This window comes from Kogia breviceps, chromosome 14, assembly GCF_026419965.1.
Source record: "Kogia breviceps isolate mKogBre1 chromosome 14, mKogBre1 haplotype 1, whole genome shotgun sequence".
Taxonomy (NCBI): Eukaryota; Metazoa; Chordata; class Mammalia; order Artiodactyla; family Physeteridae; genus Kogia; species Kogia breviceps.
In genome coordinates, this window is record NC_081323.1 from 55,935,990 (window position 1) to 55,950,797 (window position 14,808).

Consider the following 14,808-nt stretch of genomic DNA (forward strand, 5'->3'; position numbering starts at 1 on the left):
GGTAGAGGGAAATACTAGACCACCAGTGATTTAAAATTCATGCTTGTGAAGTACAAGGAGCTAGTGGACAATGATATGCGAACATCAGCATCTCTGCAGGGCAACTAAAACTGTGAGATGAGCCAATCAAAGACAACAACAAAGAGGAGACCCTTTGGTTTACAAAGTTCAATCAGTTCCAGTCTTGCTCCCTCAGTGATCAGAAACTGGACATGGAGGACAGAAAATCATGAGAGAATAAGACAGAAAAGGTGGAGGGAGACAGGGAAGCCTTCTGAAGTACTGAAGTGGACTCAAGACTAACAAAGTAGCCCACTCCACAGTGGGGCAGCCGGGGATCAGGTCACTGACACTACAGGGGACAGTGGCTCTCAAAGACTAATCTACATCAAAATCACCGGAGGAGCTTATTTAAAGCTGCAGTTCCAGTGCAAAAGAAAGAACAAGTCCATCTATTTGGCAATTATCCTGAACCACCTTACAAGGGAAGTAGGTAGCATACACTGGAAAACTGAGAAAGAAAAAAACTAAAGTTTCACAAATAACAGTGACAGACAAGAACACAGATTCCTCACCCTCTTCTAAGAGATTCTGAACCAGGAGGACAGGGTGGGGCCCAAGAACCAGTCCCAATGATGCAGTGGGTCCACTGACACGCTGAGAAACAGAGAGAACTAACCCCAAAACACACAGCTTACCCTGGAAGAGCCGTAGCTAATTGCACTACCCCACATCTTTGTTATTCTGGCAGGACACAGAACACAGTTCTACAACCCTCCTCTGCATGGATAGTCAGTACCAGCGACACTTTCCTTCACTTTAGAGACATGAATCAGCAGCTGTCTGGGGGCCTCATCCAAAGCCTCCAAGTTCAAATTCTCTGACACATGACCAAAATCCTAACACCATTCTCATGAGCTATTTTATTTTATCCTTCTGTGAGCAATTTTAAATAAGCAGTACTACTGATGATTTTCCTCCATTACAAGTTTCAGAATGGCAAAGTCTCCATAATACAGTTCTCAGTTTTTCTCAAAAGAACAACATAACAAAAAACTCCAACACGTATGAACTTTCTATTAGAAATAACCCTTGTAAAATAAACTCAAAATGGATTAAAGACCTAAATGTAAGGCCAGACACTATAAAACTCTTAGAGGAAAACACAGGCAGAACACTCTTTGACATAAACAACAGCAAGATCCTTTTTGACCCACCTCCTAGAGAAATGGAAATAAAAACAAAAATAAACAAATGGGACCTAATGAAACTTAAAAGCTTTTGCACAGCAGAGGAAACCATAAACAAGACAAAAAGACAACCCTCAGAATGGGAGAAAATATTTGCAAATGAAGCAACTGACAAAGGATTAATCTCCAAAATTTACAAGCAGCTCATGCTGCTCAATATCAAAAAAACAAACAACCCAATCTAAAAATGGGCAGAAGACCTAAACAGACATTTCTCCAAAGAAGATATACAGATTGCCAACAAACACATGAAAGGATGCTCAACATCACTAATCATTAGCAAAATGTAAATCAAAACTACAATGAGGTATCACCTCACACCGGTCAGAATAGCCATCATCAAAACATCTACAAACAATAAATGCTGGAAAGGGTATGGAGAAAAGGGAACCCTCCTGAACTGTTGTGGGAATGTAAACTGACACAGCCACTATAGAGAACAGTATGGAGGTTCCTTAAAAAACTAAAAATAGAACTACCATACGACCCAGCAATCCCACTATTGGGCATATACCCTGAGAAAACCATAATTCAAAAAGATTCATGTACCACAGTGTTCACTGCAGCTCTATTTACAATAGCCAGGACATGGAAGCAACTCAAGTGTCCAATGACAGATGAATGGATAAAGATGATGTGGCACATATATACAATGGGGTATTTGCCATAAAAAGAAACGAAATTGAGTTATTTGTAGTGAGGTGGATGGACCTAGAGTCTGTCATAGAGTGAAGTAAGTGAGAAAGAGAAAAACAAATACCGCATGCTAACACATATATATGGAATCTAAAAAAAAAAAAGGTTCTGAAGAACCTAGGGGCAGGACAGGAATAAAGATGCAGAAGTAGAGAATGGACTTGAGGACACGGAGAGGGGGAAGGGTAAGCTGGGACTAAGTGAGAAAGTGACATGATATATACACTACCAAATGTAAAATCGATAGCTAGTGGGAAGCAGCCACATAGCACAGGGAGATCAGCTTGGTGCTTTGTGACCACCTAGAGGGATAGGATAGGGAGGGTGGGAGGGAGACACAAGAGGGAGGAGACCTGAGGATATATGTATATGTATGGCTGATTCACTTTGTTATAAAGCAGAAACTAGCACACCATTGTAGAGCAATTATATTCCAATAAAGATGTTTTAAAAAAAAGAAAGAAAGAACCCTTGTAGGAGACCGCACTGGGGATCCCCACAGGAGACTCTGTGAGAGTAACTGATGATGAGGCCCCTTTGGTCACCAAACTTTCTTAGATTAGATAAGCCCAAGATGTGTACCACTTCGAAACTGTGCTCCTTTAAAACAATCCCAGACCCATCATGAAGGTCAGCAATGACCTAATTGACAAATCCAGTGCCAACTGATGTCTGTATTTCCCTCTTTCCTACAAATGCTCCCTTGCTCTACATGTTATGACTTTTTCAGATGAAAAAGGCAAGAAGGGTAATGTCACCAAGGAATCAGGTGGCCTCCTCTTCCAGAGGACTGCCCTGGAACAACTCTCCCCCACCCCACGCAGTCTCATGCAAATCTCTCCTTTGAGAAGGCCCACATGGACCTTGAAGTCAGGCCACAGAAAGACAACCCAATCTATACCTCTGCCCAAACCTGTTCTTCTTTGTCAGTAAAATTTACATAATTTTGAAATTTTTATATCCATCTGAGCTATCCTAGAAAACTGGATAGTGAATATATATTTAATAGTTGTCACTCTTATTAATTCCAATTATGAACAGGTAACGTAGTTAGTACACATACTGCGTCTTATTAGACCTAAAACTTGATTGTTTCTAAAATACATCCTGATTTCAAAGATGCTACAAATGTGAAAAAAATTTGCATCTTAGAATCATGAAATACAATAATATGGTAAAAGTTCTAAGAAGCTTCAAAAATCTGTAGAAAGTTAAGAAATTGCAAATAAAATGGACAGAGACAGAGCTGCAACAAAATCCATGTGAAAATTTAGGGAGATGTGGTATTTGCTTTTGGATATTGTCCTGGGGATATATATGCCCTCAAAAGGACCCCATTTGCAATAGGGTCTCTGAACCTTCTGGAGCTCCAGGCAGCACATCCCAGAGGCAGCCCATAGACCGTGGTGATCAACAGGTCTCCATGACTACAGGCCACACTTAAGTCTCACGGAAGATGTTCCACGCTTCCTGACCATCCCACAGATCCCCTGCATATTCCAGTGATGCTCTTTGGCCTTCATCTCACTCACCATCTCAGGGGCCACCATCTCTGCCTATCCAAACGATCTCCTCTCTCGGCTTCAGTGACATCAGTCCCTTGCTGTCCCCTTTGCCAGCTCCTCCTCTGCCTGGTCGCTCTTCCTGTGCTCCCCTCTGAACCATGGCATCCACTCCACAGTCCTTCTCCCATAGCATACTTACCGCCAGCTCCCGATGGACAGTGGCTGCCCTACGTGTATGTCCATCCATCTGCCTGGCCTCTTCACCTAGACATCTCACAAGCATCTCAAGAGGAGCATGTCTAAAGTGGAATTACGAACGCCCTCCCCTTCATCACCCTTCTCCCAGTCTGTTCCTCCGCTAGCTCTGTAAATGGTCCTGCCTCCCACCAAGTCATCTCACATGGTGACCTCACACATCCACTCTAGTGGCAAATCTCATCTGGTCTCCTGTCCCCTCTGTAATCAATGGCCTCCAGGCCCCCATCTCCGCTAGCCTAGAGCACTGCAGTGGCCGCTGCCACCCACGGCCCTCCTTGAGACGGCTCCTGCCCAGCCCCCCATATCCACTTCACACCACTTTCCTCTCACCCTTCCCACTGGACTTCTGCTGGCTCCTACACATGCCAACGCTCTCCCAGTGCCCTGGGGTCTCTGTGGCTTCTGCTCATCCTTCCAATCTTGCCCTTAAAACCCCCTACTTGGTGCAGCCTTCTCTCTGATGCCTCCACCTAAGGAGGTCCCTGTGTCAACTTCAACCTCTCCATGCTACTCAGACCTGTTGGGGCAGTTTGCGTTTGTAATTATTTGTTTTCCATCACCACCACCCCCAATTTCACAAAAGAGGGGTGAGCTCTACGTAACTCACACCAGCACTCCAGATGCACCAGGGCTCAGAGAAGGTGCTCAACAAATGAGACGAGTTAAAGGAACGGCCACATCCCCTCGCTCCCTGAGCACCACCAGTGCTGCGGGAATCCTCTAGGAGAGGAGACAGGCATGAGTCCCTCGGCCAGTGACCAAGTGTCAATCGTCCCACAAAGAGCTCAACCAAGGCACCAGGTGATTCGGTATCAGAGTCCTGAGCGCAACTGTTTGGCACACTGAACCTAGCTGGGCTTTAAAAGACCACTCCTCAAAGCATGACCAAAAAAACAAATATGTTCAAGGTTCCAAATTTTTCTTTTTTTTTTAATTAAAGAAATCTAGATCTTTGGTAACTGCTCTCTCTCACTGTATAAAAATCTCTGGGCTCCAAGGGGCCAGAAACAATTTAGAAAACTCAAGGAAGACAACAAAACATGTTTGAGGAACTGCAAATAAGCAATGTAAACACACCCCAAAGGGCTTGGAGCCACTAAAACATGACACCAGGACATACTGAAGGAGCTTTGGGCCTTGCAGACAAGAAGTTACATAGCCCTGAACGAACCTACAGCCCTCAGACCCTCAGCCTCTTCATCTGTAAAATGGGAGGTGTAATGATGTCTTTCAAGAGGCTGTCGAAAGAATAAGGTAAAACGCAGGGTGAGAAAGCACTTAGAAAGATATTAGGCAAATTATGTGCACTTGCTACCCTGTTTCTCTGTCAGTCCCCTCTGGTTCCTGTGCTGCGCCCAATAGCGTGAAGGCCGTGGCTGGGTCACCTGGCCTGGTGAAGCCTGCCCCGAACCCCGCGGTAAACGTCTGAGGACTTCACTTCAAAGGCACAAGCTGTGGATCTCTCCAAGAGTCCACCCGTGCCCCTGTGGGAAAGTGGTGGCTAGGCTCCCATACACCAAGATACTTCCCCAGTTCACCATGCGGGTAGCCTGATAAGGCCAAGGCGGGGGGAGAGGGGGAGAGAACTGGTTTTATCTGTTAGATGTCACAGACAGAAGGATGAGATGTTACTGCTACTGCCTCCCCTAACCATTCCCCGGAGCAGGGGCTTTCAACTGGGGCCAGCTATAGGGGGGTCGGGGTGGAGGGCTGTGAGCATCGAGTGGGTGAAGGCCAGGGTTATTGCTAAACATCCCATAATACACAGGATGGCCCCCACAACAGAGAAAGATCCCACCCCAAATGTCAACAGTGCCAAGGGAGAGAGAAGCCTTCCCTAGCCCAAAAGGCTCCAGCCCAGGCACGGGTGGAGGCAACCAGAAGCCTCTTTCTAGTCTAGTCTGAACCTGCCCTTGACAAGCACACCACTCTCAGGAATTCAGTCCCCTGGAGCCGCAGAGGCAGGCAGAGGAACCTGCAGTGAAAGGATTCTGCCACTAAGTTGGGGGTAAAGGAGAAAGGATAAAAAAGTGGGCCTGGAGAAGATTTAAAAAAAGAAAAGGGAAGAAAATGTTAGGTCAGGGTTTCTCAGACTACAAAACACAGAATGTCTGTGAAAAGCAAACACTCTTACTCTGAAGCCAAAATGTGCTCCAGGTCACTGACCAAACCCAGGTGACAATCAACAGTACTGAAGTCCACGCTACTGCCCTCCCAGTGAGGACTGGAAAAGGAAAGGCAGGAGAGAACAGGAAGAGCAGGGCTGGGGATCCTGGCCTGCCGCCCCCAGGGCTGAGAGGAGCCGTGTGAAGGGAGCAGTGGGCTTTGTTGTAAGTTCTGGGTCTGTATGGCCAGGAACAGGGCAATTCTGGCAACAAAAAGTTACTGGAAGGAGAGAAGCAGATCCAGGAAAGTTACAGGGGGATGATCAGAAGAAGAAATAAAGAAGTAAAAACTTGAAGCAGCTTGAAAACAGATCTCATTGCTTGTACCCTTTCTTTCTTTCTTTCTTTCTTTCTTTTTTTTTTTTTTTGCGGTATGCGGGCCTCTCACTGTTGTGGCCTCTCCCGTTGTAGAGCACAGGCTCCGGACGCGCAGGCTCAGCGGCCATGGCTCACAGGCCTAGCCGCTCCGCGGCATGTGGGATCTTCCCGGACCAGGGCATGAACCCGTGTCCCCTGCATCAACAGGCGGATTCTCAATCACTGTGCCACCAGGGAAGCCCCCCTTTCTTTTTAAAGAAGGAAGAATGTAGCAAACTGAGAGCGAATCTGAATAAGATATCTCGGGAATCAGATTAGGGTCCCTCGGTATCACTCCCTTTTCTGATTTTTTTTTTTGTGTGTGGCTGTGTTGGGTCTTCGATGCTGTGCACAGGCCTTCTCTTGTGAGTGGTGGCTACTCTTCGTTGTGGTGCACGGGCTTCTCATTGCAGTGACTTCTCTTATTGCAGAGCACAGGCTCTAGGTGCATGGGCTTCCGTAGTTGTGGCTTGCGGACTCTAGAGCACAGGCTCAGCAGTTGTGGCGCACAGGCTTAGTTGTTCCGCGGCATGTGGGATCTTCTTGGACCAGGGCTCGAACCCGTGTCCCCTGCATTGGCAGGCAGATTCTTAACCACTGAGCCACCAGGGAAGCCCCCTTTTCTGATTTTTAACAAAAACAAGGAGAAAGAGATCCAACTCTTCCTGCTTCCAACAGCCTCAAAACTTCTAAGTACTGTAAGCAGTCAATTCCTTAGTTTTGGCAAATGTACCAAGGTTATAGAAGATGTTAACATCAAGGGAAGTGGGTGATGGAGATATAGGAATTCTTGGCTGTATATTTACAACAGATACTTCAAATTAAAGTTTTTTAAAAATCAAAAGACAAAAAGCAACTTTTTCTGAACATAATCTCCCAGCTTTCTTCTGAGCCTTCCCAAATCACTCTGCACAACTATGTGGATGGCAGCCCTGGCAGGACAGGCCCAGGGGAGAGGAGAGTGGCTGCTCCAGGCCCTGACCCATCGCTAAAGGCACATCAGAGACACAGAAGCCATGTATGCACGGTGAGGTCCGACAAAAGAACACACTTCCCCTTAGTGGCCGGAATTAAAAGAGATGCCATTTTGTGGCACAAAAGGAGCTATTTTCCCATTAATATCTGGGTTAGTTAAGCTGAGAGTTCCAAGGGTAGTTTCTATTTTATAGGTAGGAAATCTCAGGGAGAATGAAGACATGTGAAACCATCTGTCAAGTCAGACAGGACACACACATATCACAGACAAGGTACAGTTCTCTGAAGATAAATGTCCTTCGTAACAGAAATGGATGGACTTCTACTGACAGCTTCAACCACTAACAGACGGGAAGTGTAAAAAAGCCCATCTCTCCAATTCTCTTGGCTCTACTCTTCGTTGCGGTGCACGGGCTTCTCATTGCAGTGACTTCTCTTGTTGCAGAGCACAGGCTCTGAATCAAGAGGGTGACTCTGGAGGAAAGTCAAAATGACTCATGGACATGAACCCTCTCCCTCCACATAGGGACCTCAGGAGGACTAGCTGAATCATCTTAACTAGCCCCTTACGGGCAACTCATCACAGAAAATTAAACTCACTGAGAGAGCGTACGCATAAGAAATACAGGTTGTTTTCCTTTCATACAAGACACACTTTTAGTTGCAGATCTTCACTGTCAGCACGATAAAATCCACACACCAAAGCACCCACTGGAGACCCACAGCTCTGAGACCAAGGGCAACTTACCATGTTTGGCACGTTGGTGACTGAAGCATTCTTGATGTCTGCAGCGAAGGGAGGCAAGCTATTGACCATGCTCTGCTTGCTGGGCAGCTGAGGGTTCACTCCAGGGGCTCCCATCTGCTGCCCTCCAGTTTGACTAAAGGGTTGTCCAAATGGACTTGTGTTACCAGTCATTCCCATCTGAAACAAAAAGAGCAACGTCAGCCCTCCTGACGCGACCACACATGAAAGGAAGAGCCTCAGAAACACTCACTTTGACCCACTGAAGCAAAAATCATTACTTCCTATAAAATCTTCATTTCAATTATAAATTAAAGGCTCATTCTCAGCGTTCACAATTAGGATTATGAACAGAGCAACTTGCTCAAACAGCTACAGACTAAAGGCAGAAGACTAGTGAAGGTGCTCCCAACAACCCTATCTGTCCCCTCCTCCTAAATATCATCCCAAGAGCCAGCACTTTTCCACCCTTACCCCTCAGCCATGCTCCTCACGCCAAGTCCCCTACCCTGAGAGTGGCACCGACCCATTAAGATCATTTGGAAAACAAAAGCTTCCAGAATAATGACAAAGGGGAGCTCCTTCAGTTTAATCCTTAATTACTCTGTAAGTAATTAGTTTCTTTCAGCTACCACCCCCCATCAGATTTAAGTTTCCATTAGTTCAAAATGCAGAGTATAAATACTGACAAAGAAATGATATAATGTCTGGGATCTGCTTTAAAACCTAGTGAGGCAAGGGGTAGTGTAGATGAAAAACGACTGGACAAACGTTGGTGACTCCTCACCAGGGGACAGGTGTGTGGGGGTGTTATACTAGCCCCTCTAATATTATACGTATTTGAAGTTTTCCATAATAAAGTCTTATTTTAATTACAGTGAAATAAAACAAACTGTATAGTAGATAAAGCCCAGAATGGAAAGGAGGAACCCCACCTATGCCACGGTGTGGGGCAGCAACCAACCACAAGAGTCAGAAATCCCCTCCAGTCAAGAGACCCTGGTCAGGTTCCCGCCAGACCCCTCAGCTCTAACCTCCACATGCATGAATCCGGGAATCCCCACAGTGATGCCCTGCTGCTCAGCCGCCCCCTCTGGAGAAGTAGAGTCTCATTACTAAGAGAGTGGCTTTTCTAGTCTGCCTGCTTTGCTCTCTCACGAAGTTGCAACAATCCATCTGCTGCCTACTACTGCCTGCTCTACTTTTCTGGTGTCCTGGTGCATTTGATGTTTAGAAACTGGGAGGAAGGAGTCTCCTGAAGGGAAGACCCCCCTTCCCTAGGGGAGAGAGTTTCCATTCAAGAAATCACAGCTCAGTTCTCTCCACCAACCTCACAACCGTTCACGCTGGTTAACTCACGTTCCTTCTATGGACCTTTATCTCACCTGAAAGATGAGCGTCTTGCACAAGACAACTGCATTACTTCTTTCAGCTCTAAAATTCTAGGCTGCAAACAAACAGATGATCAACACAATCGACCCTTTCCTGCTGAAATGTCCGCATAAAAACACAAATAAAACCAAACTACTGTAACCAAAAAGATCTTGTTCTGGCATTTTCATACGTACTGGTGGTTTCCACATATAGCCCTCACAGCGGTACTTCTCAATTTTTTGAAAGTGAACACATTCTAGCTGCCACTTTTGCCTTATTTTCTTTACTTGAGTAAACCGAAACAAATTTAAATTCAACTGAAATTCAAAGTCAACCTGAGATAACTGAAACAAATTCTTTATGAAGCCCACCAAGTAGGCTCAACTCTGAATTCAGATGATTTAATCAAGGCGAGACTTAATCAGCAAACTTTTAACATAAAGGACATTTCTGATTCTCGACTAGGTTCCTTCAGTTGTTATCTGAAACTCAGAAGAACTGAAGCAAAAATCTATATTTTTCAGGAAGTATTACACTAAATTAACTCCACGTAATGATTACTTCTTGTAGAATTCTGCACAAACTCAAACACTGCTCTCAGAGCCCCAAGAATTTGGGGAAAAAACATGGTTATAATTTCCATTTCCCAAATTTCTTTTAAAATTTCTCTACTTAGGACCAAACATGTCAGAAGACACATGCATCAATTTACCCTCCATGAATCCCTGCTCACAGTCAGCCAGCGTTTACCTAGCGCCTGCTATGAACCAAGCCCAGCTCAGAATACGTTCAGATATAATTTTCCTACTTGTCATAGAGCTTTCTCCATGTAACCAATCTGATAAACAAGAAAAATCAATGTTGTTTTGGAAGTTACTAGTACTGATGAATCAAAGTGGATGGCAGCTGGGGGGTGGGAAAGGAGAGGCAACTGTCCTTCCACTGACACCAACTGTCCAAGGCAGTCAGCCCTTTGGTGTAGAGAGGGACATAAATACCAAGAGGTCAACAAGCTTCCAGAGGGGACCTGTGCGGCTCAAAGTTCACCAGCCCTGTTAAAAACATCTAAGCCTCTGCGAATATTGGGATGGTGTTCACACGATCGCCTTGCCAGGGTGAAAACTGGGTGGGTGTGTGGTCTGGTCAGTTGGCTACTACTCGCCTGGTGAGCCTCTGGGACAAAGCACCAATGTGCTGTGGACACTGACAGATTTCATCAGGAAATCTGTTCTCACCTTTTCTTCTTGGCCATTCCAGAGTGAAGGAAACCTCTCAACATGGTTTGAATCCTCATGGTGTGGCAAGAACCAAGGTAAAGCCAAAGATCACAGACAGTAGGTAAGGAAAGGCCAGCTCACAGGAGGTTATGTGTCTAAAAAAAAAATTGGGGAAAATCCCACCCCCAGCCTATGACAACACACTCCAAGGATGAACCAAAGCAAGTCACAGCCACCTTTGGGATCGGGCTCCAAGGTCCTGACTGGTCCAGGGTCAGTCCCTCCTTAACATCAGAGCTAACAGAGGCCCAGGTAAGGACAGTCCTCTAACAGGCCACCCAGCCACATCAGCCAACCAGGCCCCGTGGTCCCAACTATCCTCTGGCAGAGGCTGGTAGAACTGGAAGGCTGCTCCAGTCCTAGCCTGCAGTTTTGAGTAAAAGCCCTTCACTTCTAGATTTCTGATTTCCTGTCTGTATCTCTTCTCCTTTGATCAGATCGAACATTCTCAAGTCTAGCTAACAATGTTTTTTTAGCACCAACGTGTTCTTTAGCTCATGATGAAATAGTATAAATCGAGATGTTTGTCTAACTCCAATTAATAAAATCAACATATTTCTTTTAATTTCCCAACAGTTACTTGATAGCAATTTAGTAAACTTTATTTTCAACCGAAGTTTATCAGATTTTGGTTTAAGGCTGCTATAGAACCAGCACACAATCTTTTCAATAATATTCAAAAAGTAGAACAGTAGGCAACTGTTCAGTTAATGGTGCAGTTTATATATGAACAAATTAAAGCCTACAGAATATTTACATTCTGCCTCATTCAGCAACAGCCTATACATGTTAAAATATCCTTTCACTCTATTCTTCCAGAGCCCTTTTAAGCATTTAATTCAAGTTCAATCTTAGAAAACAGGAAAAGTTAACTATGGTAAGTACTGAAAAAAAGGCAAGCTCTCCCATAAGGAAATATAAATTAAATAATGTCTTATAGGTCTACCAAGTATTCCCATGAAAATGCATTCTTGTAACCAAGTGTATCAATCAATCATTTGAGAACCTACTTACTCTGTTGTTTGTCTATCACTTCAAAGAGACAATAAAGACATGTAAACTACAGTCCCTGTGTACCAGGGAAGAACAAACTAGATAAGAAGGTAAAAAAGACAACCTCCCCCAAACCCCCCCAAACTAGTGCCAGATCCTGAGGCCTACCCCCTGCCCCAGGATGGGATTAGGTATTAGCCTTGGCATGATTCTAAAGCATTAAACCAGATGAGGAAACCTGTCTTTAGGGTTTAGTTCAAACAAACCTGAACAATGCCTACAAGAGCCTCATTATGAAACAAAGATAGCGTCCGCAGCAAATTCTGTTGACAGCACCTGGCCCATCAATCAAAAACTGCTGAAGTTCTGAGCTGTCAGGCAAGAAGGTGAATGACAGACATCACAGAAGAGGAACAGAGTAGACGATGCTTCTCTACTCTGACAGACACATACTACAGATATGCTATGGAAGGTTCAAAACAGGACACAACTCTGTGGCAGTATCTGTCATAATAATATTTATGACAACCCATCCCAAATCTATCTTTGGCACAAAACCAGGACGAAACTTCTTGCCTTCCTAGAACATACGTCTCCTCTGTGTCCTTGGGTCCCAGTACATAGTGGGTATCAGTTAGTATTTGGGGAAAGAACCAAATAAATGAACACTCCAAGAGACTCACTGCATCATGCAGCCCACCCCTCGGAACAACAGAAACCCCAACATCAGCCCTGAGGGCAGCGGGGGAATCAAAGAACTGTGCCCCAGTCACAGAAGCCAAGCACAGATAAGGGTCACCACTGCGTGAAGCGGGCACTGGGAGAGGCAGCAGAACAGGCTCCTTTCTGTTTTCTAAACAGTCACCACGAGGATCTCAGCTACTAGCTGCAATGGACAGGCTGTCAGTCCACTGGCCTGTGCTCAAAGGTTGAGTACAAAGAGCATATGCACTAGGAGTTGGTTTTATAGGACAAATACGATTTTGTGCCCCATGACAGCACAGACAGGAGCCCCGCCTGGCTGTACAACAGGCACTCTGTGCTTACGTGCACTAGGCCAGCAAACCTTTGGCTTTGGTGCAAGGCCTCAGCCAGGCCCCAGCCCAGAGCTTCCCACTGGTGCACTGCGATAATGGTCCATCAGCCTCCATGGTCACCTGTGGCTGCAAACGGCCTCCTCTGCTGACCTCAGTGTGGGACAAATATTTCATTTTCTACTTGTGTCATGATATGACAACTATCAACATAATAAGAGAACAAGCCGTGGGCTGCAAAAGAGCAGGGAGATCTCTCCACCACACTGCACTAACCGGAGAAGATCTCTACTACTTACCTAACTCATCTAATCAAATAAGGTAGTAACTGAAAACCCAAAGAACTAGCTAGGGGTGTTAAGGAGAAGTAACAATGATCATGTAAGTTTCTCCCCAGAATAGGTTTCTACAATAGTAGCAAGCCAAGTATTCCTTTTCTTGCTCTTTCGTAGTAAAGTGGGACAGAGAAACACTTTCTTTGCAGTTAGGGCCACACAGGTTGTAGCTCCTCTACCTTCAGCAGCAGCCCAAACTCCCTTGGGATGAGACAGTGGGCCTGGGCCTGCCTGGGCAGTCCACGGCAGGCAAGGGTGCCTGGGCGGAAATGTCTGTACACATTTTGTGTGATGTGCATTTTTGAGAGAAAAGGTCCATTATTAGATTCTCAAAAGCGGTCCTAAGATCCCCTAAAGATTAAGAATGCCTGCCTTTGGGGAAGGCAACTCCCTCTTCCCAGACCTCACACACCCCTGCCACATACGGGCCTTTCCTAGTAGCAGACTCCCATCCAGGGATGTCAACCACTCATGTAACAACCACCCTCACAAATGAACTCTCCCCAATTTCCATCTGTAATCATCCTCTTGAAATGCACACCCACAGGAAGGATCAGATCATAACTATTTTTGAGCTAAAAGCTTGATGGGGGACACACTGTGTGACCATCTGAGAATATCAGGAAAGGGAGGTAAGAGGGAAGATGTTCAGGGCTGGAGCAGGACAGCCAGAAACACGCTTCCACTTCATTATTTTACTTAGAGTCCACCAGGGCTTCAGAAATGCTTCAAGTGGCAACAAATGATGAGTTTGATGTGGTTTCAATGAGCCCATTTCAAAAGCTAAATTCTTCAGCAGTTTTCCTCACACCTTAATAAACACTTAAAACCACACTACACAGCAATCAGAGAAATACCACTGGGGTGTGTGTGTGTGTGTGTGTGTGTGTGTGTAACTGGTATGATGCTGGTCAGGAAACAGAAAGAAAACAAAATACGGCCTTCAGCGATAAGCTTAGTAGGGACAATAAGACAGGTTAGAACTGTCAGCTGGAAGGCCTCAGAGAGTTATCTAGTTAAAATTTACACTCCATAGATGAGGAAAGGGTGGCCCAGAAAGCTGAGGAACACAACAGATCAGCCGGTGAACCTGCCGTGATGCTCGCCCTGCCCTGCCCCTCCTAGAGGCGCCACCGTCGCTGTAGGCTCATTGCCCCCTCACTTAGGCAGAGCCTCAGCTCCTCCAGGCGCACTCGGAATTGCACTGCCCAGACTCGCATTGCCAAAAAGGACAGGCTCAGTCCACCAAGACCAGGCATCCGCAAACTATGGCCCCAGGACCAAAGCAGCCCAATGCCTGTTTTTGAAAAAACAAAACAAACAAAAGTTTTATTGGAACATAGCCACAAATAAGATTTCATTCTAAGAGACAGTAGGATGTTGTGGTTAAGTACGGAGGACCTGGTCTGCAGGTGGCTCTGCCACTTGCCAGCTGTGTGACCTTCGGCAATTTACTTAAATTTCTCTCTGCCTGAGCTTTACCACCTGTAAAGTGCAGATGATAGCACCTCCTCTCTTAGGGTTGTGTTAGAATTAAATGGATTCACGAACATGAAGTACCAAGAAGAGTGACTGACATATAGCAGGTGCTACAGGCACTGGCTAGTATGCTATTATTTGGCTTTGGGGGGGGAATCATTTTACACTAGATGTAGTTTCTTTCCTAAGTTAGGGTACTAATTTAAAAACTGAACATTTTTCAGAGACTGTGTGATGGTGGAATGGTTCAAACAGGTAGGATCAGAGGGAGAACCCAGCTGGGATTACTGGCATTTGATTATGAGACATTTGCAGAGAAACATGAAATAAACTTGTGACAAAAACAATCTTGTGCATTCACCAGT

General features: G+C 45.4%; 1 protein-coding gene across 2 annotated transcripts in view; it reads right to left on the minus strand.

The window, feature by feature from the left end:
* The window catches only part of CREBBP (CREB binding protein), a 132,872-nt gene that overhangs the window by 67,232 nt on the left and 50,832 nt on the right, over nucleotides 1-14,808 (minus strand). For both annotated transcript variants that reach the window (XM_067013924.1, XM_059037418.2), the window contains exon 3: nucleotides 7,955-8,131. In XM_067013924.1, the coding sequence (XP_066870025.1) occupies nucleotides 7,955-8,131 (177 nt within the window). The remainder of the gene's footprint in view (nucleotides 1-7,954; nucleotides 8,132-14,808) is intronic.